Consider the following 26,539-nt stretch of genomic DNA (forward strand, 5'->3'; position numbering starts at 1 on the left):
CTGTATGTGCCCTGTGATTGGCTAGTCCAGGGTGTACCCTGCCTCTCGCCCAAGTCAGCTGGGATAGGCTCCAGCATACCCCAGTGACCCTAAAGAGAGTTAAGCGGCATAGGCCACTCAATATTCAAACTTTTTACATACTCAAATAAACAATTGTGACTACTATTTGTAGGTGTCACATACAGTATAGAGGTATTGGCAATTTAGTCATGTAAAAATGTAAAGCTATGGTAGGGCCTTGCATTGGCGTTATGCACAAAATAAGAATAACAGTGAAAGGTCCTTAGCTTTCTGAAGATGTGTCCCCCAGAACTATTTAGTTGAATATCCATGAAGTAGATCATTAAATGAACAATAAGAAACATTGAGTAGTGTTAATTATTGTTAACTTGTGTATTGTTGTTGTACATAGACAACATAGTATTATTAAAAGGCTATCAGATTTAAAGAGGCACACGCTCAAGTGGAAACATAGTCTTGAATTACACTAAAGCGGTCACCACTGGCCTTGGTGCTCATCCGCAGCAATCCCACTCAAACAAGCCCGTCCTCCATCCTGCCGCCAGTAGCAGCGTGGGGGCAAGGTGCCCACAATCTCCAAATGTCAAGGGAGGGCTTAAAGAAATGACAGCTGCTGCTGCATCTTCAGCACGCCGCCGCCTCATTTCGGGAAGCGTTGAAAGGGGCAAAGTGACATTTGCAGCAGGCTCCTCTTAACATCCTCCCGTCTGTTTTCACCGGTCTTGCTCCTCCATCCCCCTACCCTGCTGTGGTCAGGAGTCTATAGGACGTCGTAAGCTTAGCAGGCTAAATATCATGCTGTGTTTGACATTCGTCCATAATAGATGGGGGGTGCTTAATTATAGTGGAAGGGAGCCGTCATGCTGGGGTCAGGTCTAACCACTTGGGGCCCCGCATTGACTGAGCAACTGTTGACTAACCTAATGTGTTGGCTTCCATTCATTATGTGTAAGACCAGCATCTTTTTTAAAATACAATATTCTTTTCTCTTAAAGTTTTTTTCCACATACACTGGAAAATAACTGCATGGAAAATTTTGCTGAGATTTTTAGCCAAGAATTAAAAATTTTAGTTTTAAAAAATATGTTTTTTTATTACTTGTCCCCTTAATGTGACATCACAGCATATTGTCCATTACAGTCATCCCTCACCACATCACTCACGTCACGTTTTTAGAAAATATATTACTTAATAAATCATGCTGTTTCATGGTTGAATATGGCCGTTTATTAGTCAAAAAATATGAATATTTAAAGAAAATCTCTGTATTTTTTGCAAGCCTTAAAATGTCATAATGAACTGAAATACAAATATAAGGCATTCAGAAGATGCATTCAAAAACGTGATGCTATGTAGTGTCCTACACTGATAAGTAGGTGTCAGTGGTGTTCCTGTAACGTTTGGTGAGCCACACAAGCATCAGACTTTTATTGTAGGTTTGATTTATCTCACGCCAGGTGCAATAATAACAACCTAATAATCATCATAATAAAAGTCATAATAATAACACAGGCTACTGTTGTGGCCGTAATCCACTCCAAGGCCAAACTCGCCTCTGAACCCCTGACATCACTTCCTGTCCTCCACATGAGGACAGAAACACACAGCAGAGCACGAGTCTTATTTATTTCTTAAGGGGTCAATGACAAGATTTATCAATTTTGCTAAAATGTTATATATTGCTTGTAATTATGTTCTATATTGTTTGTTTTTGAAAGTGAACGGTAAATTTGCAAAAATTGAAAAATTTGCTGGCCAAAACCTGCTGGCTGTTCACAGTATCCAAGTGATACTGTAAGTTTGTTTTCTTTTCCAAAGAGGAAGGTTTAAGACTAACACATGGACACCCACCTCGAGTCAATTTCACTGATTACTTCTTCGAAGGAACACTTGCAAGAAGTACGGTATAAACATATTTTGAAAAAGGATGCTATTCCTGGTGCGGTACACAGGAAAAAAAATCCCAAGAAGAACTACGTCAAATTTGCCACAGAATAGAGTAAGGGGGTATTCTGGGTAGCGAGCTTAGTGGGTTAGCGAGCTGTGTTGAGTGGAAAGCCGGACTTGCGTGTTCAGCAAAGGTAGCTCTCTTTTAAAGCAGCTGTATCGCCATGGTAACTTAGGCAAAGCTCACAGCCTGGTTGGGACCAGGTTATGTCCATACGGAGATGGCATCACCATTTATTTAGAACCTACAAGGTTCTCGAGGGGACATGAAAAAAATAAATTAAAAAAAGAGCATTCCCTGATGATATTATCCGTCTAAAAGTGAGATACATTTTCAGCCAAGGCAATACGCTGGATATGCTCACGCGAGCACCAGAAATAAAATGCAATATGAAATATTAATAATTAATGTTAGCAGATGCAAATGTCATGGGAGTCCTTGCATGAGTACTGAGCCTCTTAGTCTTCTTATATTACAATATTTGCTGGAGGAACAAACGGTCTGAGGCATCAATCAACTGGATTAAAACACTTCCATCTAGTGTTATATTTATATATATTTATATTTGCCCTGCCTGGCCACCAGTCCGGGGTGCACCCCGCCTCTCGCCTGAAGTCAGCTGGGATGGGCTCCAGCATACCCGCGACTCTCGTGAGGATAAGCGGCATAGAAGATGGATGGATGGATATAAAATCAAAAACGAAAGTTGTTGCCCCACTGTTTTTTTTTTTAAAGGGTAAGTTAATATGTCAAAGTTGTGCAATGTTGAGCGTTGATGAAAAGACTAGTAAGGTATAGTTTTTATAATATAATATAATATGTTGACGGTGGGGGACGGCGACTGCGATGGTGCCAAAATATACAATAAAAAAGGCTACAAAGACCCCTTTATGCTCATTAAGAAGCCAATATAAAACAATAATTAACGGATAAGCAACTCCAGAGTAATTTACACATACCATTCTGTGATTTGAAGGTGACCAATCTTCATTTCCATGTCTTAAGTCTTCAGTCCAAGTTCTGCAAGTCCTCTTTTTAATCTCCAAATGTTTTGCCCTTCTTTTCTTCTCAAAAACTATTCACACATCGCTCAAATCTTTGCTATAATCACTGTAAACATCCTCTGTCCCATACACCGCTATGTTTGTGTAACTGAGAGGTGTCACCATGATGACGTTACTTCCGGAAATGAGACTGAACAGCGAGAGCTAGCTCGTCAAGGTTGGAGCCATGAACTGTGAATGTAATGTTTGCAAATTTACCGTTCGCTTTCTAAGAACAATGTAGAACATAATTAAAAACAATATATAACATATTTAAGAAAAGTTGATAAATCATGTCGGGAACACTTAAAATGGCTTATTTTCTCTGATTATGTCTACTATATTGGGTATTATGAGTGTAAAGGTGACTATGGGGTGTTATTTCATGTCTAGAGGGCTATAATAATGTTAAAAAACGTATTTAGAAAGTCCTAAATTTTCAAAATTTTCTTTGCTCTAACTGCAAAAATATTTGATTTATAAATAAGGAATCCTACTTTGTGGAAATTCACTTATTGCGATTGAGTCTGGAACCAAATAACTGTGATAAAGAAGGGATTAGTGCATGTTTATGTGAGACAATTTGATCTTCAAGGCCACCATTTTTATTGTTTACTTCACTTTTAGTCCACGGTTAAGACCATACCTGTCAAACTTCTCATTTTCCCTCTGCCAGTCTTTCCCGTTGCCCTCCAGTTTAAATAGTTGCCCGTAAATTTCGAGTGTCGTAACTTTAATTAAAAAAAAAAAAACTTCACCGAAACTGCAGGTAACATTGGTGATGATATCCACGCTTGAACAACAGCAATCTGTGAGGACAATGGTGCAGCAAATTTTCCTTATTTAGCGTGATCTCCAAATATAAGTGTTGATAAGTATGTTAAAAAAAGGGAAAAATAGCATTGTTATTTATGTAATTTAATTACCTTAATTGCAACCAAGTTTTAATGTTACGCAACAAAATCAACTTTTCATGTGCCAAAAGTTCACCCATGATTAAGTTTCTTAAACTTCCTACAGCAATCTGGATTCATCTGCGCAAGTCTGACACTCTTTCCATACTCGACCTCAACCTGCACAGAACTTCCTCGTTTGACTGACAATCTCCACATTTCATTTGCTTCCATGTGAAGCTGCACATGCAAATATACTGACAATAGATTTACTCTTGATGCATATCTAACCTGCCGACAGCTTGGTAAATCTTGACTGATGTTCCTCCGGCAGCAAGGTCACAGTGGTCACTTATCCTTGGTTCTGCTGTCACCCTTCTAACAGACTTTTTACGCTTCGGTTATGCAGAAAAGACAAAATTCATTTCTAAGCAATGTGCGTGGTGAACTGCTTCTGAACCGACCGAGCTGCAGAAATAACAACTACTGGCCTGAACTATCCGGCGCTAAAAAGTCTGTCGGGAGGCCTCACAAGGTCTCATTTGGAGAACTGCGCGGGTTCGCTCGGCAACAGCGCGCTCATTACGTCTGCCTGTAGCGGCACTCGTGCTGCATTTTAATAGGGACCCTTTCGAGTGAGCCTCCGTCTACTACATCTGCAAGTCCAGTATCGGATAGGCTTCCAATTAATCAAAAGGAAGAAACACGCCTGGGAAATGTGCTGTCCTGCATGATAACAACCTTTTACTTGCAGTTGACTGTTTCTTCATGGCAGTAATTGGTCAGGTTTGAATTGGCAGGCAAGCATCAGCTCAAAGTAAAGACTAATTAGCACTTAGCTAGTGCAAACACGTCCCAGTTTTTTTTTTGATGGAGGCCTTTTTTCTTATATGTAAACAAACAGTTCCAAATACATACCAATATTTTACAACATTACCTTTCTATGCCCAGTCTCCCTGCAACGACCTTGATATAATTCCATTTAGCCGTCACTTCAAAGCCATTCAGGACAGCGATGCATGCAATCTGCATTGCAACTTGTCGTGAGACTGACAATGTCTCATTGATGAGTTGGAGAGACAACTGTGAGTTACTCCATCACAGGGAGTGATAATACGGAGTGAACTGCAGCATAATATGTCAGAGCCTCTTCTTCTTCAGACAGTTATTAATTAATGTCAAATTTGATGAAAACATTACATTTGTAAATAGTGAAATACATTATTACCTTGATTACCTACACTGATTCATCAAAGCATGAACCCATTTCCTGTTCAGGAAGAATAAAGAATGACATTAAAAAAACAAAAATAATCTATTATTTAAAAGTTAACATAAAACTATGCAAATAACAACACTGTTATTTACTGTAATATATCTTCATATAGTATCATTGTATTTATTATATTTAAAATTAATATATGTTGTATTGTCATATTTATTATTTACCTATTTTTTGATGAAAGTATAAAATAGGATAAAAGGACACTGAATTAAATGTGCAAGGAGATTCCAAAAAGTCATGATTTAGTTGAAAGGGGTATTTATATCTGAAATAAATCAACACTAGAGGTCAACAAAATGGCACCTGTTCCCTCTCCTTGGCACATCTAGCAGACGATGGTTATTTCGTCACACCACAGGAAGTGACATCACGTGTTGACAGCGTGGCTGGGACACGCCTCCTCTGAGATGAGTGAAGGAGGAGGGAGGATGGGATTGTTTGAGGCTGCAAGCTGAGTCGTGCCACAGTCAGAGGCAGACGTCGGAGCTGCGTGGTTGTGTGAGCGCCTCGGAGCGGCCATCTGCACGCATCATGCTCCCGCTCAGACGCTCCATGCATTCTCCTCAGTGCTAATTCCCACTTTTGAACGAGGACAAAGCGGACAGCTGGGTTGTCTTTTTCTTTTTTGCAGCAGCAGGAGCAGGACACTGGGAGCTGCGCCAGGGAATAATAATAATAATAATAATAAAAGGTGGGGGTGGGGAGGGGGGATGACCTTACGGCACGCTTGAGCGATGTTCCACAGGATTCTCTATCTCGTTACAAAGGCTTTTGCCGCTCACTGATGGACTAATGGAGGGACTCGGCGGCTTGTCATGCTTGAATCCCAGCTCCGCACAACCGCTGTCCCAGACCTTCTTGGTGACCGCTGCCAGATCCACTGTGGGGTAGCGTGGCAGAGCGAGGACCCCCCTTAGCCTCCTGTCTCGTCCAAAACCTCAACCTTCCCTTGTCTGTACCTCTGCCTGCATGAGTGTATTTACATCCCTTAAGCCCCCCCAGAAGCAGTCTTCTGCCGCCTAAATGATCTCCTGGACCTCCTCGCTGCTCCGCCGTCGCCTCTTGAGCCCCTCTATATTTCTTACAGACGAACATTTTCCATCACTGGGGTTGATCCCCCTTTCACTTGCCCTTGCCCCGCCCTCTTCCCAATCTCCTGCCCTCTGACCCTCTTGTTTTCATCGCTCCCCTCTCCTCTGTCCCCTCTTTAGGCCCCCCTCCCCAAATTCATTTCACCCCCATGACCATGTTGCCATGTGTCTGCTGGCTCCAGCCTATCCTCATGGTGCTGACCTCTGTCTTCTGGACCCGGGGGGAGAACTGCCCAGCGACCTGCTTGTGCCCGGACCCCCATACGGTGGACTGCAGTGGCCGGGGGCTGACCCACCTTCCCGATGAGATCCCCCTGGACGTGCGCAGGCTCCTGCTGGCTGACAACTGGATACCCCGCATCCCCTCCGACTTCTTGGTTCTGTATAGTGACTTGGTCTACCTTGACCTCCGGAACAACACCCTCTCCTACATTGAACCGGGGACTCTCAGCACCTCCTCCAGGCTGGTCTTCCTGGACCTTGGCAGCAACAACTTGACAGAAATCCCCAAGGGGACGTTTGGGGAGTCCCGGAGCCTGATCAAGCTACGTCTTGGCAACAATCCCTATCTGAGCATGGTAAGCGAGGATGCTTTCCTGGGCCTCACCTCGCTCCGGGAGCTAGAGCTGGAGCGCAACGCGCTGTCCACCCTCAAGGTGGGGGCGCTAAGTCAGCTGCCCTCCCTGCGGGTGGTGAGGCTGGAGGGCAACCCCTGGGTGTGCAACTGCAACTTTGCCAACCTGTTTGCATGGCTCATGGAGAACAGTCACAAGCTTCCCAACGGTAAGCAAAGGCAGGACGGCTTTTCCATGTTTGTGCAACATACACCCGTGTCGTGGCAAATCACGTCTATTTATGTTTCCCCTGTAGGAGAGGGAACCCCCACCCTCCCTCCCGCACCCGTGTTCTAATTTTGTCTCTTTCTTCCTCCACCCCCATAGCCTCCAATGTGAGAGACAGTGTGTAATATGACACAATATCTCTTGTTGTTTCATTTCATTGCAAGCAGGATAGTAGCAAATATGTTGTTTTTCTGATTCCACTCATGCTCTCCCAATTAGTCAATTTCCATTTTTCTTGATGGAATGTAGGACATTTGGTGGAGGCTTTGCAAGAATATTGTTGTTCTGGTTCACTTCATATATACGGTATGTTGACCTGCTTGGTCATCCAAGTCATTTGGTGCATATTTTACAAGAATATTGTTTTTTTTTGGTCCTGTTCCATTCCTAAGAATCCATTGCTTTTCTTGATATAATACTTAACATTTTGGGAAGATTTTGCAGGAATATTGTTGCACTGGTTTGGTCTGAAGAACCAGAATATTATCCTACGATTTTCAAACAAGACTGCTATTTTGGATGGGCAACCAATTGGTCAAAATACATTGTTACTTCATGTAATTCCATACATCTGGTTGGAATCTTGCAAGATTAAGTTCCAGTCTGTCCTTAAAAAGCATACTTGGTCATTCAACTGGTCAGTTTATAGCTTTTTTCTATATAAAATGAAACATTTGGGCACATTGTATTAGGTTGCTTTTATGAACTATGACTTGAATCGTGCATTGTCATCCAAATGGTATATTTGCATTTTTTCTTTGTATAGTACAATACTGGATTTTTGTGGAATATTTTGCAAGAGTAACAACCAGAATTTTATCCAAACCTTTTATTAAAGACATTGGATGGTCATCCAATTGGTCGACAGTACAGTACAATCTTTTCCTTATACAATACTGAACATATGGTGGAGATTGTGAAAGATTATTGTTTTCATGGTTCCATTCTTCTAAAGTCTCAGACTTTATCCTGCATGATCATCCAATTGGCCAATTTACATTTTTTCTAACGCAGGACATTTCTGAGAGATTTTTTTAAGAATATTGTTTTTTGGTACAGTTTATGGTCATACAATTGGTCAGTTCACAGGTATTTTATATAATAAAGGGCATTCAGGGGAGATTTTGCAGATTTTTTATATAGTTGTGGTGGTTCCGTAGACTTTTATTATGCATGGTCAGCTTTTATTTATGTAATAAGATACATTTGAGGGAGATTTTGCGAGTACATAGTTGAAGTGGTTTGGTTTGGGTTTTTATAAACCCTACAGTATTTGTATTCTGCCTGGTCGTCTAATCGGGCAAATTGCAGCCTTTCTTTACATAATGCTGGGCATCGGGTAGACATTTTGTCGTGTGAAATTTAGGCCTTCTGACTTTGCGTTAGATAACAGGGCAGAAGATTTATGTGTGTGTGTGTGTGTGTGTGTGTGCATCTGAGTAACAACACAGCAGAATAGACTCACAGTTGTATTGTTGAGCTGCACAGTTGAGCTGCTTACAGGAGAAGATCGGCCTCTAACAGCCAAGGGGTTTGTAATATTTGTCCTAGTTCAAGCACAAAACGAGCGTCTTTAAAATCTGCTTTCACTCAGCTCAAAGCAGATGATGCATCCCATCACACGAGGCATGCTCCTGCACAAGTAATTCTGAGTGAGGCTTAGATACACAGTTACTATCTTTTAGTTATCATTTCAGTCTGAGCAAGGCAGCACGTGGGAGCTGACGAGGTAAAAATAAACAGACCCGAAGTTGCAGCATCACATGGCTAGTACAGTATTTTATGCTGTTACCATATTTAGATCTAAGTGTTTGTCACAAATTTGAGCCTAATCTAAGAAATTAGGATGTGGTGTGGTGTTCATGTGGTGACTGCTGTCGAGTGGGCGTACCTCTATCTGTTACCGTTCCGAGGTTGTTTGGGTGGAGTGTTGAGTTATGTTTACAAGACAGTCTCCTTTGCTCAAATCTGCATTCTGTTGTTAGAATAGAAAACAAAATATCAAGGGACAATACTACTTGGATCCACTTTAGAGTAGTCAGAGTACAGCTTGTATAGCAGTATAGATTTACTCTTCACTGAAAATTAGTCAACACACAGCCATTATTGTGTAAATAGCTGGCAGCAGAAGTTCACACATTGCGTCCAAAGTGTGAATATTTAGTGTGAGTATCACTGCTATCAAGCACTGCCTTTAATCCTCTTCGGCATGGAATTCACCAGAGCTGCACAGTTTGTAACTAAAATCTCGCTCATTCACCTTCCTTCCGCATGAGTATACCCCACAGGTTCTAAACTGGGTTCAGGTCTAGAGGAGACATACTTGGCCACTCCATCACTTTCACCTTTCTCAGCGAGGCACTTGTCATATCGGAGGTGTGTTTGGGTTCTTTATCATGTTGGAAAACTGCCATATGGCCCAGTTTTCCAATGAAGGGAAGCACAGCTCCTCAGTGCTCTCAGCACTTGAGCAGCCCCAGACCACGAAGTTACCACCACCATGGTTGACTGTAGTCAATAAGGCAATAATGGATGTGTTGAGAAGGGATGTCACAAGATCTCGTGTCACAAGATCTTATGACACGTGACAAAACGTGACAACGTAAAGCGTGACAAGAGTTCATTCCGAAAAAAACTGTCTTGTTGACACTATGCCTGGAACAATAATAATCACACAATAAATGAAAATTACACACACAGAGTGCAGAAGAGTGTAACGTAGTAGAAATTAAATTAGCAGATATATTGCAATATATTGTGAGATATTTGTTTTTTTCATTTAATTTCTTAAGTCTCGTCTTGTCTCGTAGACCCAATAGCAGGTATCGTCACGTCTCATGAACTGAGTGTCTCGTGACACCCCTAGTGTTGAGTCATTTTCAGTGGATAGTAAATACAGTATATACTGCTATACAAGCAATATATTGACTATGTGCAAGTGTTTGTTAGCAGGTGAAAGTAGAACTCTTTATGAAAGATTCTGCCCTCACAATCTATAGCCAGCAAGAACTAACACACTGATAGGGTGTAGGTGTACTTTGATAAGTGTTTACCACCATTTCAGTAACCAACGCTCACATTCCCATTACAGGACATTACACTTCTTGAGACAACAGCCTTACAAAAAAAAAAAAATACTCCGTAGGATTGTATTTAAACTACAGTCCATATTTTTACGGATGTGCACTGTGCATGTCAGGCTAGCAGTTTTCAGTGTTTGCAATCAATATCTGCAGAGGAACATCATTTTAGGAAGTCACTGAACTTTTTATTTAGAAACACAATATTGTAAACAACATTTCATGCTCCGACTTCACCATGAAGATTAGTGATAAACACAGAGCTTGCTAGCAGAAGGCAGGATTATAGTGTTGCTGGTGCAAACTCGCGGGCATCCCTCTGCCAGACCTAATTAACCAAATGACAGGTGGCTGTCAATCATAGGAAAACGTGTTGACCTATTCTCCAAAGTGTGCTATTGGAAGTGGTAACACAATCACAGATGGGACACTCATTAGTGAATGAGGTTGACATGATGAGATTTTCAGCGTACGTCAGCTCGAGCAAGCATCCTCAACGTGGGCGTCGGCAGCTAATGTTTCATTCATCAGAGAGTGAGAACTCAATTACACGACATGACGCAAAGTGCTTCTATAACTTGTGTCCTTTCTGTTAGCATGGATGCTCTGCGTCCACACCAGTCTAGTCCCAGTGGTATAGGTGCTGCAACACAAATGCATAAATCAATCACGGGCTTGTTAAGGTGTTAAGTTGGTGTTCGCCAAATGGCTAATGTAGAACATAAAGGTCAAATGTTGCTACCCTGATAATGTGGAACAGAAGGGTAAGTAAGAGGCAATGGTAGGCAATGTAGAACATACCAACTGGAACCCATCATCAGGGGTTGCTGAAGCTGTTGCTAGGCAGTTTAAGTAGAACATAAACTGTAAAGCCATGAATAAAAAGTGGTGCGAGTGTAGCTGACTAGCTCATGTTGAACATAAGGGTTTCAATGTATCTCCTGGACTTGCATGATGATGCTAACTTGCAAATGTAGAACATAAAGGTTGGGTATGTTTAATAATTGTTGCACACTAGGGAGTAGGCATACAGTATGTATAGTTACCCTAATGTTGAATATAAAGGTTGGAACACACTCTCAATAGGAAATGCAGGTGTAGCAAGGGAAAGACTCAATGACTGTTAGCATATTCGGACAAGCTGCTATTTTTGAATTCCTGAGATCTTCAGCAATGGCCTGCATAATGCAGAGAGCCCCATGCCGTAAAGCCAATTCCCATTTCATTTCTCATGTCTTGATTTCCCCCGTGATTCCCGGCGAGTAGGCGAGCAGCACACTTGTCTGTTTGCATAAGTTTGATTACTGCCAGTCAGTGTGATGGCACAAGATAAAAAATTGAGGGCTTTTGGGGAGTTTGGGGGAAAATTGACTTCCTTACAAAAAAATGAGAAGGTCGGACAACCATAGTATATTTCCTCAAAACATTTATTTGCTGACCTGTCTGGCATACAGGTGTCTATCCTTTATTTGTACTAATGCTTGTGTATCAAGGTGGAAGCAGACATGCCGATCTGGCAATGCTACTATTGTAGGTGTGGAATATTTACATATCTTTTTCTTGTTGGTTTAGATCAAGAATAATGCACTGCAATTAGAGGTAGAACTACCTAAAGTTTCTTTAACTTTAATAATGTTTGGAGTGCATGAGAAAATGGAAATATAGCTGTCTTTGACCACATGGTCATTCATTAACAAGCACAGTAATCCCTTGTTTATGACGGTTACTTGGTTCCAGACCCAACCGTGATCAGTGAACTTCCCCAAAGTAGGATTTCATATTTATAAATAGAATATTTTCATAGTTACAGAATGTAATACCTGTTTACGACCTTCTACATACGGTTTTGAACATTATCAGAGCCCTTTAGACATGAACTAAGGCTTTTGTAGTCACCTTTACACTTGTATTACTCAATATAGTAAACTTAATAATAAGCCATTTAAGACATAAATAAAACTTGTGCTCATGATTGTTACAATAAATGTGTTCTCTAGGGGAGCTGAGTGATGACATCAGGGGTTCAGAGTTGAGTTTTATCTTGGAGTGGGTTACGGCCGCAAGAGTAATCCATGTTTTATTGCGTGTAGGCCTGTCACGATAATCAATAAATCGATTAATCAAACGATAAAAAAAAACTGAGTTGATATTTTTGCCGGCCTCGATAAATTGACATGTGCATGTATGCGTCTTAGAGTTGGGCATCGAGTCTCGAGTATCGATGTGAACCGGGACTAACGTTAAGATTCTCCGGGGATCGTTCACATTTTTTATATCAATTCCTAGATTCGATGCTACAGATAGCCGGAAACACCAACGAAGAAGCCGGGATGCACAGACAAATAAGAATCCCGCCAGCACCAATAAAGAAGAAGCAGATCCAAAGTTTGGCTTATCATCTTAAAAAACAGTGGTCAGTTCAGTGCAACATTTTCAACGCAATGATACTGTATCATGCCAGGGAGGGTCAACATGATTAAACACCTCCTGATTCATGGTGGATAAATAACAGAGTACCTCGTCTTTGATGTGCTACGTGGGACTTCATCGAAGCAGTCAGAATAAGAGTAGTCCAACAAAAAATGATGACTGTCTCATGCCAATCTAACCGAGGGGTTCAGGGTGCCCGCTGATGAGGAAGTTTGGTGTAAATAAAGGACGGGAGCTACGGCGCTAGGAGGTAAGTTTAATCATGTTTAAAGCTAAACTCTTTTAGCAACAGTCAAGACACATTTTCAACCCACACAATGCACGTCCGTTGGCTACATCCTGTTTATATAACAAAATAAGGGTGCCATAAAAAATAGCTTACACCAACATTCAGGCAGCAAAGTATACTAGTGCTCAGTGAAAACATTAGCCTGTGTACTTTTCATAGATAAATCTTTTACAAGTTGTTTGATTGTGCATGTTTAAGTGGCTGCAGCATCACACACTAACACATAAACAACAGCATAAGTGGAAATGTTTTTTTATTAGCTTTTCAAAAGTAAACATCTTCTGTGAAAGTGTACTCCCGTAGAAAGTTGATAACATTTATATTCAAGTTGAATGGAAATGTCATCCAAAAAGAATTCTGGTTAGCGCCCCATGCAAAATTTTATGACCCTTACTCTTAAAAGCATCAGAATCAAGAATCGTTAGGAACCCGAATCAAAACAAGGAATCGGAATCGGAACCAGAATCGTTCAAATTCAAACGATGCCCAACCCTAATGCATGTTTCTGTATTCGTGGATGCGGGGCTACAAATGAGTGGATACTCTACAGACAGAGTGATAGCAGCAAGTTTGTAAGCAAATGCTAATATGAATTAAGGCACAAAAGCGATGGTTTCTAAGCCAAATGCCACGGCCCCAGTGTGGAGGTGCAGCAGAGCCTTCGTCCCAACAGTCAACGCTTACTGAGGCGTTTGGTCGGCAAAGTAAACATTAACAAAACTGTTAAAAAAAATGTTGTGCGCTCACAGACAGTGTCCCTAGTGACAGTGCAAAAGAAATGCAACCTTCCAATACGGTTTAAAGGCCAACATTTGGGAAATTGTTAGAAATGTTTGACAGACAGTAAAAATTGCCTGGGAGAACGTGCACGTATATGTCACAAACAGCAATTCCTGAACTGTATAAGTGAAAGGAGACGTGTTGAAGGACATCAGAACATTGCATACTGCGCCACCACAGATATGTGGTGCAGGTCAAATATGACCCCCTACATTAGATTAACAATTCACTACATAACTGCATATGTGTGTGTGTGTGCATAGTTTTTATTGGAGTGTTTTTTTTCTTAACAGAGACAGGAAGTATTTTTTATTGTTTTTGGTTATGATTGTGATTTTTATTTAACGGCAATTTTTGCAGTGTTTTTTGTTTGTTTGTTTGTTTAATTTATTATGTGGTTTATTTAAAAGCTCTTGACATTCCAATAACAATGTTAAATACAGGCCTAGTTGTGCCTGTTGTGAGATAATTCAAACCTGCGATCAAAATTTTGTTCTGGTGATTACGTCTGATGATTGTGTGTCAGTAATATTAATGACACCTAGTGACCAGTGTAGGATACTACTTATCATTCACATCGTCTTTGAATGTGTCTTCTGAATGCTTTATATTTGTATTATAGTTCATTTAGCCATTTTTATGCTTGAAAATGCTTAATTTAGGCAAAAAATATGTAACATTTCCTTCAAAATGTATATTTTTGACTAACAATAGGCTGTATTAAACCACAAAACTTAATTTAAAAATTCAGCAGCAACGAAACCAATGCTGTAATAGCGGTAAGGAGCATAGTGCTCAGCCAGTATTAATACCACTGATGAGTTCATTGTAAACAACAGTACGGCAAGTGTACCAAATGAGTAGCACAACCAGTATTTTAAAGTGCATGCAGATGTAGATAACGCTGGAAAAACAAACAGAATTGAACTGTACTATTTGGTGGCTGTATAGGGAATTAAAGTAAAATATAATCAATTACAGAATACATAGTGTCACTATCTGGTATTCCGCCCCAAGGTGAAAAAAGAAGGTGTCTGTGTACGGAAAGGCATTCATTTGTCGAGTAGTGGACCACACACCCTGCAACTAATTGAAACATGGCATCTATGAGTGTGGAGGTCATTATATTTGCAGCACTTCTATTGCTTTTTATAGGTGTGTTAGTGCATTTTGTAATCAGGTAGATGAATGTTTTAATTAAAGGATAAGTGTAAACATGATCCAGTGCTGTCTTGTTTGCCGGCGGGTTAAGGAAGAACAAAGGCTATGTATAATTCAGGGTGACACAGTTCTTTGGGTGCATTGGCCGGGGTAATTGGAGCTGGATCTGCCTGTGGGGCACGGCAGGCCAGCTCCCATGGAAGACACAAGGAACAGCTTCACCACAAAGTAGCAGTTTTGTGGCAGGGCCAGAGCCTGAATTTTCCCTCGCAGCCTATCAAGTTGCTCTACAAAGACCCACAAACACACCGCACCTTTGTCTTTTAAAAATAGGAAGCAATGAGCTACCCATCTTTATTCCTTGTGGGTATGTGATAACAAAAAGATCTATTTCATTAACTGGCAGCTCCTTCGTATCCTGGCCTAATTTCATGTTTATTTAAAGTCGAGCTGTGAGACGGCACTGGCAGGGCTCGGTGGGCACAGCCTTAGCTACTGTGTGGCACAAAAGCGGAGCAGCTAATCCAGTGTCAAAGGTGAAAAGCCAAAAGCCAGCGAACACAAAGGACACGATAGCAAAATGCTGCTTGGTGTGACGACGAGCGGCCGTCCAAAGGCCACGAGGAGCGCTGATGAAATGTGATGTGATTGGCTCTCCATGCAGAAGGAATCCCCTCCTGAGTGATTCACCCTCGACTGCACTGTCGCACTAATGCTCGTCATTCTGCATTTCACACGCTGTCTGCGTCCCTTCCCCCCCCGTGTTCTATCAATTTTTCATTGCTTTATCACACCTGAATTATTGAATTGGTTGATATTGAAGGCTGGTTGAGTCATTAGCACATTTTCCTCTTGTATAGGCATTATGGACGTCTTGGGCATATGAAAGATGATTCAGTGCTTTTTTGTTTACTGCGGACGTTATAATATCTACAGCGTGTCGTTAAAGGAGGGATGGAAAATACGGCTCTGATAGCGATCTGTCACAACAAGATAGATCAATCACACCACAGCACATTGCCTGTCCCCACGGCTGACTATAATCCCAAATGTAATCCATCAACTGTCCGTGATAGGAATGTAACACGGCTGTCTGTGTTGGCCGGCAAGCGTGAGAGGCAAAGATTGGTGCACCATCATACCATTAGCTCTCATGTTAGTACGCAGTTAAATCCCATCATTGTGTCCTTTATACAGTCGGCCTTCTTTTGCTGTTCATACTATATTTATAATACTACTATATTGGGATACACATTCCATTCAATCAACTTTATTCGCTCTTGGGAAAACTTAAGCTCTGTCTGTCGATCTATTCGGGAAAAATTATTTTTAAATAGTTCTATGCATGCATAACATTAAAAATTCTGGAAAAATTACACTTAAAATAGTTGTATGCATGCACAACACTTACAACTTTTAGCATAACAGCAGAGTAAAAATTCTGGAATGCACTGTGCAAGAAACTCAAACTATGTGCCAATATGAGCCAGTTTACAAAACTATACAAAAATGTGGTACATGTACAACAATTTACAACAATGTACAACAATAAGGAGGAAGAATGCTGAACCACAGTGTCTGATATCTATCTAGGTGGATGATTTTGCAGGTGTCACATTGTTAAGACTTGGCGGAGGTTTATAGGTTGCAATACTACCCTGAGTCTCCTCATTGCTAATCTGTAATCACCTCACTGTGTCATCTGGCACAGTATGTAACTTCACGTCCTTATTGTCCTCAAATGTCATTTTTATCATTATCAGAGGGCCTTGTTTGCGGTCATGACTGTTCTGTTTGAGAATATATTGTTAAAAATAAGCAATAAGCATGTACATGTATTCATCGAGAGTATTCATTCAAGAGTAGGACAGTTACGATGATTATGATGCTAAAAGTGCATGTCTTTCAAATGCCTGATACAAAGTATGACGGCAAATGGATTTGTTTGATATCTATGTTCAAGATTCAAGATTCAAGATTCAAGAGAGTTTTATTGTCATGTGCATGGTAAAACAGCAGTTATACTATGCAATGAAAATCTTATTCTGTTCATTCTCCCAAGAAAAGAAAGAAAACACAAGAAAGAATAAGAACATAAGAAACATAAACATATATACCAATAAATTAAGCAACAACAACAGAAGAGACATTAATACAAATAAATATACAAATAAATAAATAAATAAAAATAACGTGCTATGAGTGTGTGCGTGTGTTGCGTGCGGCGTGTGTGAGTGCTTCGTTGAGAAGCCTGATGGCCTGTGGGTAAAAGCTGTTTGCCAGCCTTGTGGTCCTGGACTTCAAACTCCTGTAGCGTCTGCCTGACGGTAGGAGTGTGAATAATGAGTGTTGTGGATGTGTGCTGTCCTTGATGAGGTTGTGTGTTCTGCGGTCTTGATCACCTGCTGGAGTGCCTTCCTATCATGTGTTGTACAGTTACCGTACCAAACAGTGATGGCCGTTATGTGCCATAACTATGACATTATATGATGCTAGGAGGCTGTACAAAGTAAATGGTAAATTTAGTAGACAACAGAAAGTACTACTCGAATACTCAAATGTCGTTGTCACGACAATTTAAATGATTGTAACGAGAAGAGATGGAGATGTGTAATTTGATGCTATTCCTCTTTGATTTAAATAAAGCATCCTCTGCGATTTCCTCAGCCTTTTCAAGTGCAGGCTGGTGTAAATCCAAAAGAACTTGACAGTTGATAAACAGTTGGTAACCACCGGTGCATTGGTGGATGGAGAAGAGATCTTAATGCTCCCAGCCAAACTGAGGATAAGCCAAGATCCAGTAAAATTGAGGATCCACCTACAAAACTAAACTGGCTCAAGAAGCAGTGGGCCAATGCTGAAGACTCCTTCACAAGGAGAGTTAACCTTATCCTCAAATGAGCAGACAAGATGATGGAAAGCCAGTTCCTGGGGGAGTTTGCTCGACTCTATAGGGTCCATTGTAACGTAACAGAAGCAAAAGATAATTTCAAGACCGAACTCCTCGAGGTTGAGACAGCTAATGGAAAGGAAATCATAGTTTCCATGTGCAGAGCACTTGGTAGAAGACATGGAAGAAATCAAAACAAAGTTCATAGATTTTTGCCCAGGCACACTTCTTGGAAAGATATATGATATGGAAAACAGTCTTATATCTGCAATCAGAAGGGCTAAAAAGGGCAGCAACATAGTTAAACAGCGATCCCCTGCTGAAGTGAATTGAGATTACCTTAAAACTTACCTGGACACACTTGAGAGACAAGTTGGGGAAGCATCACAAGCTGTTTCAGGGTGGGAAATGTGGGTATCACAGGATGGTATGAAGAAACTAAGAACAAGGGCTAAAAAAACATCCAAGAAATTAAAAGTGAACTGGAGCGTAAGATAACGCAAATTTGCATCCCGCAGATGGTAGGAGCGCTGGTGGCAGAAGAAAGTACAGTGTGAATGCAACCTCCACCAATCCCAGCTCAACTTGTCTACCCATTATCAGTGGTTGCAACAGGGAGTGCGCAAGGGACCACCATTAAAAGTACCTTCAAGAAAATTGGAACAATCTGATGAAGGAAAAGGAATTCCTCAGTCGTGAACTGGCCCATCTGCAAAATTAGAGTGTGAGTACTGGGAAACAAAAAGAAAACCTGCACGCCATGGTAAAAGTTCTGAAAAAAGAAAGCAAAGAGAATCTAGTTGCTGAATTGCATCACCTTGAATCTCAGAGGGACAAAAACCAAACATATGTAATGTATCATGTATCATCTCAGAACAGACAACCAGGTCAATGTTGCAAGATCAGGATGATCTAACAAAGCGGATAAATGAAGCTGAAACTCCCATTAAGAATGGATGTGTTGAGAATACTCGTTTAAGCGACAAACTGCAGGAACTTGTGGAAGACACAGATCAACTGGTTGCATTGTTAGTATACAAGAAACTGCAAGAGTGAACATTTCTCACATGGAAGAGGAAGTACTTTGAGAAGTAGTTTGAGAATACAAGGTTCTTCAAGAAGACAACCATGTGGCTTCTAGGCTTACGATCTCCCAAGAACTAGTTCAGGAACTCAAGTATCTGATATCTTGACCGCTCACAACGGTCAAAAAAAACTTGACTAAATCATTTTGACAAGCTCTCAAGAAGTCGTTCAGGAACACAAGGTTCTTGAAGTATCTGGTACCTTGACCTCTCCAAAAGGTCAAGAAAGACTGACAAAACCATTCTTACAATCTCTGAAGAAGTACATCAAGAACACAAGATTCCTGAGGTAACTGATAGCTCGACTCTCCCAACTTCTCCCAAGGGTTGAGAGGAACTTGACAAAATCATTCAAGAGATTATAAAGATCCTAAAAGACTTGATCAGAGACCGGAAAGACCACTGGTATGTACCAACTATTATTGTTCCAACTGTTCCAACTGTGTTTAGTCTTGAGTAGTAATTTTATTTAAAGGTTATGAACCTAACCTGTTCTCCTGTAAATAGTTTAGTGTGAAATAAAACTCAAGAAAGTCTGCTGGAGTTGAGTTGATAAAGCATACTCTGCGATCTTCTTGGCCTTCTTTTCAAGTCCAGGCTGGCCTAAGTCCGAAAGAACTTGACAATGACAGTGAAGGGCTGGAATTTTTTTCATCTTGTGAGCAATTGTGTACAGGAAATCCATGCAACGCAAAAAAAAAAAACCTGAACTGTAAATGAAATACAACATTTTTTTTGCAATGCAACTGAGTGACAGGAAACAATAAGCGGTGACAACATATAACATGGCTCGGAAACCTATGGCTGGCGAGCCATATATGGCTCTTGATGTCTGCCTCTGGCTGTCACACGTTTCTTAACACTTAAACATTTTTTTTATTTTCTTTTTTTGCTGACATTTTAAAGTAAAACATTACAGAAATCAGTGTTAAAACAAGTTCAATATAAAACATTATAATGCATTTTAATCCAGCTATCCATTTTCTACCGCAGTGCGGATGTTCTCTAGATTCTTCCCACATCCCCCAAACCTGCGTGTTAGCTTAATTGGAAACACTAAATTGTCCATAGGTGTGAATGTGAGTGTGAATGTGCCCTGTAAGTACCCTCTTGACCGAAATCAGCTGGGATAGGCTCTAGCTTAACCGTCACCCAGATGAGGATAAGTGGTATAAAAAAATAGATGGATTGCTCATTTAATTCATCAATTCGCAAGAGGCCATGCCTGGCCATGTTTTACTCAAAATAATCTCACTGAAAGCTCTGCAGAGTCAAAGTGTAAAAGGACCGGCTGTGTGGAAATTGCGTGCCATATTGTCATTATGCAACATGTCTTAGAATAATAATCTTTTAAACATAGCCAGCCAAAATGCAGCAGCTCATAATTGTCACTGGTCAGCGTAACCGTTAATAAGTAATATTGGCTCTAGATTTTTTAATGGTTTCTCTTGTGGAAACAGATCCTCATTTATTTTGACTTCCCCACACTTATGTTTGACTATTGAGTATTAATCAATGTGCTCTGTATTCCTGCAATCGCTGGCATTGGCTTTTTGTCTATTTTGCTCTGACTCATCGGATCTGATCCAGATCCAGAATGGGGAGGCTCTGATTGCGTCCTCTGTTTGTGGTCTACAATGAAAACCAAGTGTCACATTTTTGTTTTTACTCAGGAGTAATAAAATAAAAAGCAATGTCTGTTGGACATTTCACCAGGCATTTTTATTACAGTATAACTTCTCAACGAAGATACAATGAAACCTCGGTTTTCATCATTAATCTGTTCCAAAAAGTCAGACGAAAACCAAAACATACGAAAAGCGAATCACTTTCCCCATTAGAAATAGTAGAAATCAAATTAAACCCAAATATATTAACACCAAACACATTTGTTATAGAACAATTCTAGTTTTACATGCAGAAATCAAAGCCAATGACAAATTAAGTGGATAAATGAACATTTAACATTACTTTCACCTTTATTGAAGACGAGCAAACACAGAGATGAGTGGAAGATGGGAGGGAGGGAACGGAAAAGGGAACGGAAAAGGGAACGGAAAAGCCATGCGGCTGCTGTTTCACTCTATTCTAGACTTAACTCAGAAATACGCAGTGCACTTGAATGCCTCATCAGCGCATAGCTTAGTGCTTGAAAGGAGGAAGAAGGAGACAGAAAGTTATTCATCATTCTGTATGCATTCTATGAACAAATAGACAACACAGACATAATAAAGATGATTAAAGGATTCTCTGGCTGGAATCTGTCTATAGTGTCACACCTCTAAAAGAACCACTATCCATTCTTCACAGAGACTAAGTCAGTGCAGTTCTCCCTTGCCACTTTGTGGTTCATACATTGCTCCCTCACTCTATTGTGGTTTTTCAAAAAATGTATTACTAAATGATCGCTTTTTCGTGGTTGATTATGTCCTCTTACTAGTCAAAAAATGTTGAAAGAAAAGTACTATGTAGTATTTTGGTCACTAGGCATCAGTAATGTTACATTGATGAGACGTTAAAACTGCACAGAGTCATCTATGGCATGTCCGACATGACATAGTGGAAACAAGTTCTCCTCACATTCTGTGTGGAAGTCGTAGATTTTTGGCTTTTTACTTTGTCCTTCTTCCCCACTCTGTTTGAAACACTTTAAGTTTAGAATAAACTGGAGGCTACCCAGTTAGCTTGGTAGAATGCTATACTTAAAGCGGTGGCTGTTTCTTATGTCCCTGCAGTGATCCAGTGAACAGTTACGCAACGTTGTGTAAACAAATAACAGTAAAGGTTACTATAGGGGTGTTACTTCATGTCTACAGGGCTCCAATTATGGAAAAAACATATTTAAAATGTCATAAACAGGTTTTCAAAAAACTCCTAAAATATTCCATTTATTATTATTGAATCCTACTTGACGGAAATTCACTTATTGCAGTCGCGTCTGGAACCGCAATAAAAGAGGGATGACTGTAATGCGTGGATGCTTTGTTGGGCACTCAAATAGTTTGTTAGACGCACTGTTTGAAAATCAGAGACATTTGTGAAAATATTTTTCATCAAAAACTGAATAATGCAAACTTCCGCTGTCTATCTAAACAAGTAAACTTGGATATACTTTAGTCAGTGTACAGCTTGTATAGCAGTCTCTGATAAAAGTGAATACACCCTCACATTTCAGCAAACATTTTTGTCTATGCTGTCCTGTGATAAAACTATAAAAAGTACACTTGGATATAGTTTAGAATAGTCAGTGTATAGCTTGTATAGCAGTATAGATTTATATCTACAATACATATTTACATAGCAAATCTATAAAGTTATCACTTTTATCAGATACTGCAGATGTTTGAAATCCCAGACAGAAGTGGACTTTTCTGGGGGAAACCAGAAATGTGTCAACCTTCTAAAAGGGAAAAGACTCTTTGCTGAAGGTGTCATCATTTTCCAGCAATTAAATTGTTAAGTGAATTTTTACTGCACATAATGATATAGTAGATATATCATGGGCTCTTAATGTGTCTTACTGTTCATATCTTGTTCCTATAGTGAAGATAGTACCGTAAGTGGATGAGCTGAACTCGCACCAAGAATTCAAACTCTGCGAGTGAACACTTTGACATTTATTAAATCAGCTCTCTCTAAATTTTTGGGAGAGCAGGGCAAATTCTTGCCCTGCAGAATTTGCTGTACTATGGTGTGCTATGTATAAATATTTCAATTGATTTTTGTGACATCCATCCTCGTTCTTCTCGGTTGTGTTCACATTTTGGTCCATTTACTTCCAAATACAAGCAGGCTTCCATTTCCAGCATCTTTGGAATGATAATGAGCAGCGGCTTTAGTGGGAATAATTGAAATCTTGGATGACATTTATTTTAGGCCATATTGCACAACAATAAGCCTCAGTCCTGTCTGCTTGCCCTTGCACATTACGTAATCCTCTACATGGATGCTACGCAAATGCATTTGTCTACAAGTTCAAATATGGCGTCACTCACTGGAAGCCTGCTTTAGCATGTCTGGCAAATCTGTCTGATCTTATTTTCTCTTCTGGCCCAGGAGTGGAAGGCATGGAGTGCTCCCTGCCCATGGACGGCCGGCGCGTGTCCCTGACCCAGCTCTCCAAGGACAGCTTCCGCGAGTGCCAGGCCAGCCTGACTCTAACAGACCTGCTCATCATAATTTTCTCTGGCATCTCGGTGTCCGTGGTGGCCATCATGACCAGCTTCTTTCTGGCTTCCACCGTTCACTGCTTCCAGCGTTGGAGTAAAGGCTCCAAGGGTGACGAGGAGGAGAGCGAAGAGTGACAAGGATGTACTTTTAAGGGCTTGTTTAATCCGGCTATTTCAGGCCTTGACAAGACTCCACGGACAAAGTGTGCAACACGGGGACAGATTTATGCTGCTTCCTCCCTGGTGAACAACAAGGACTGTTTTATGGAAGTATCCTAGCCTGGTACAGTCGGGGTTTTCTTTGCACACGGGCATCTAATTATGGTATGAAAAGGCACTCCTTAGGGATTATACAGTGTATTAGTGGGCTCCACTCAACATGATCTCACACTTCCAACATAGCTAGGGTAGCACTTTGCATAGAAGATGCAGGGAAAAACAGAACTTAAGCTGTGGTCACATTTGCAGCGCCATACCATATTGTCACAATTGTTAGAGATCACGTTAATGTTTTGGCCAGTAAAAGAACGTATGCCACAACTAGGGGTGTAATGGTACGCTTTAGGAAAAGGGTGTAAAGCCATCTCCGGGTCAGGAATGAGATCCTGCCCCAAGTGAAGTTCAAGTACCTTGGGGTCTTGTTCACGAGTGAGGGAAGGATGGAGCACAAGATCGACAGAGGGATTGGTGCAGTGTCTACAGTGATGAGGACTCTGCATCGGTTCGTTGTGGTGAAGACGAGCTGAGCCGGAAGGCAAAGCTTGCAATTTACCGGTCGATCTACGTTCCTACCCTCATCTATGGTCATGAGCTTTGGGTAGTGATGGAAAGGGCAAGATCGCGGGTACAAGTGGCCGAATGAGTTTCCTCCATAAAGTGACTGAGCTCTCCCTAGGAGACAGAGTGAGAAGCACTGTCATCCAGGAGAAACTCTTGAGTAGGACTGCTGCTCCTCCACATTGAGGGGAGCCAAATGAGGTCGCTCGAGCATCTGGCATCTGGTCAGGATGCCTCCCGGACTCCTCCCTTGGCAGGCGTTCAGGGCACGTCTGACGGGCAGAAGGGCTCAGGGAAGACCTAGGACACGTTGGACAGACTATGTCTCTCAACTGGCTTGGGAATGCCCCAGGATTCTCCGGGAGGAGCTGGATGAAGTAGCCTGGAGAAAGACGTATGGGCTTCTCTGCTTAGGCTGTTGCCCCCACAACCCCGCATAAGCGGAAGAAGATGCATAGCTGGATGGACGGTACGCTTTAATCGTGGTTTGGTACGTACCTCTGTTTAAGGTCACGGTTTAGGGTCCAGTAAGAGAGAATGTAAAACACACACTTTTGTGTAAACAGCTTTGGTGATTTGAAAAATTATACATAAAAAAACTGCAAAATGCTAGGAGGTAATTTTCTATGAAATACAATTCTCACAACTTTAGTATAAACCACTTTAACAGCAACCGTATTGGAAAACAAAATGCTGTACTTTAAAGATAAGTAAAATATAGAATACCCGTACAAATGCATGTACCGTTACACCCCTAGTCACAACGTAATTGGAGAGTGATGGTGACATATTGCAAAACTCGAAATATAAACTATAAAACATGATGCACTCATACGCAGGTTGTAACGGACCGAGGTCAGATTGCTTTCACACCACATTTGAAGCGGTTGATTTGGTCCAAACCACAGTGGGTTTGCTGTGTTCACACCTAATGAATCAAGGAACAAACTACAGAAAATGGCGTGAAAGCAACAGTGGTCCACTTGTCTTCACTAGCACAGCAATGGCACCACAAGTTGTTTTTTTTTTGTTTTTTTTTACCGAACCAAAAATTATGAACACAACCTTCAAATACCATAAAGTCGGATTGCGACATCTTAAACCTGTCTGAATTATGTCATGAAAGATGTCATACAGACCGGTGACCTTAGTATTTAAACTCCTATGACATCATATCTTGTCATTTACCCTGTGTGTTTCAAGGATGTGTACAGTGGACGGACAGGCAGATTCCATGGTATATTATATATACGATGTAGTCACACATGTACGTGCACAAACACACAAAAAAAGCATCATATGAATCGAGAGAATATACTCTACTTTCATTAGTGTAGAAAGGTAAATTAGCTCCGAGTATAATCCTCACAATTAGGGCAAAATATGGTATTATTAAAGAAAGCTTGCGTAGAACTATTGTGTCAATTAACGCACTTTAATGGTGAATCTAATGATGTGACACCCCTAAGTACACCATATCGTCCTCATCTGCCAAAGATCAGGTTGAAGTGAAGAGGGCCTCTGGGATTTTTTGTTTTTGTTTGTATGTTTTGTCATTCTTTTCAACATAAGGCAGCACTAAATTACACTGAATGAACCATCATTCTAACATTAAACATCATAATGCAATACATCTTTGGGTCCATTTAATAGCCCTATAACCGCTCAATTAATAAATCACCACCATTATCACGGGAGTCTCTTGTCGTGCTTTAATAGAGTTCTTCTGAGGCCCCGCCATAAAGCTAATGACTTAAGTTACAAGAAAGGTTTAATTATGAAAAATACTGGAGCAGCATTTATCACACACCAGGGCAACAGTACAGAACACTCTGATTTAAGGAGGCCTGAATGTGCTAATTGCATCCTTTATTTATTAGTCCTCTATTGTTTGGGTCTGCGAATGCTCAGTACCGGAAGATTGGTGTTTGTGTCACTGCTATTGTTAAGGCATGTTGCAGCTGACATTCTAGTGAGGCATGAATAATTCTATGAAACTGAGATGTGGAATGGAAAGAATGACAGTCCCCGAAATGTAAATGATGGACAAGCACATATTTGTCCCCTATGCTGTTTTGTTTTTGTTTGTTTTTTTACAAAAAAAGACACTGGTCTGTTGACCTTGAGCCTTAAGCATTCTTAACATGCGAAACAACTGCAAAATAAGCAGTGTTAGACAAATTACTTTCACAAGTAATTATAGTTACTAGTTAATTTCCTCAAAATAGTAATTGACTTATTAGAAAATGACTCATTCATAAATGTAACTAATTATTGCATTGCATTGCAGATTTAAGCTGAGGGCTACAGGGTAAGCTCATGGCCTGCAACTCTAGGAGGAAGTGTTTACTTGACAGTCAGCAACCACAACTCTTATTGAATAGCTATTTAGCTCCCTGTGTCGTAGTAGTGATCAATGGCAACTGAAGCAACATCCAGATCGTTGTTAAGATATCAGTGCATAACAAACGCCACAATTCACTATCGCAAATGGCAACAGTGTTGTAAAGTTTCAAATAGTAATTAATAAGATTACCAGTTACTGGACAACAATAACGCTGTTACTCCCAACAGTGGAAATAACACAAGAAATGAAGGCAGCGACTTTATGGCCAAAATTGCTTCAGAGGAAACTGGTAAGATTCACGCACCAATGTTGCAAACCAGCTTTACTGTCTCCACGCAGACGCGTAACACACAAAAGTCCTAATTAACATGTAAGAGTTTTTTACTAAGATGATATTCCAGTTTGTGT

General features: G+C 40.7%; 1 protein-coding gene and 1 long non-coding RNA gene across 3 annotated transcripts in view; one reads left to right on the forward strand and one right to left on the reverse strand.

Annotated features, from left to right (window-relative positions):
* LOC129186732 (uncharacterized) overlaps window positions 1-26,539 on the reverse strand; it is a 41,997-nt gene that overhangs the window by 9,222 nt on the left and 6,236 nt on the right. Inside the window, exon 3 of one of the 2 annotated variants that reach the window (XR_008572285.1) lies at window positions 9,015-9,098. The exons of the other annotated variant lie outside the window; for it this stretch is intronic. This is a non-coding gene — a long non-coding RNA (uncharacterized LOC129186732). The remainder of the gene's footprint in view (window positions 1-9,014; window positions 9,099-26,539) is intronic. 2 annotated transcript variants of the gene reach the window in all.
* On the forward strand, window positions 5,632-24,947 carry lrrc38b (leucine rich repeat containing 38b). Its single transcript, XM_054785275.1, has 2 exons — window positions 5,632-7,064; window positions 22,895-24,947. Exons 1-2 carry the CDS (start codon window positions 6,431-6,433, stop codon window positions 23,140-23,142), a joined length of 882 nt encoding a protein of 293 aa, XP_054641250.1. The 5' UTR covers window positions 5,632-6,430; the 3' UTR covers window positions 23,143-24,947.

The sequence above is a fragment of the Dunckerocampus dactyliophorus genome, chromosome 8 (assembly GCF_027744805.1).
Source record: "Dunckerocampus dactyliophorus isolate RoL2022-P2 chromosome 8, RoL_Ddac_1.1, whole genome shotgun sequence".
Lineage (NCBI taxonomy): Eukaryota > Metazoa > Chordata > Actinopteri > Syngnathiformes > Syngnathidae > Dunckerocampus > Dunckerocampus dactyliophorus.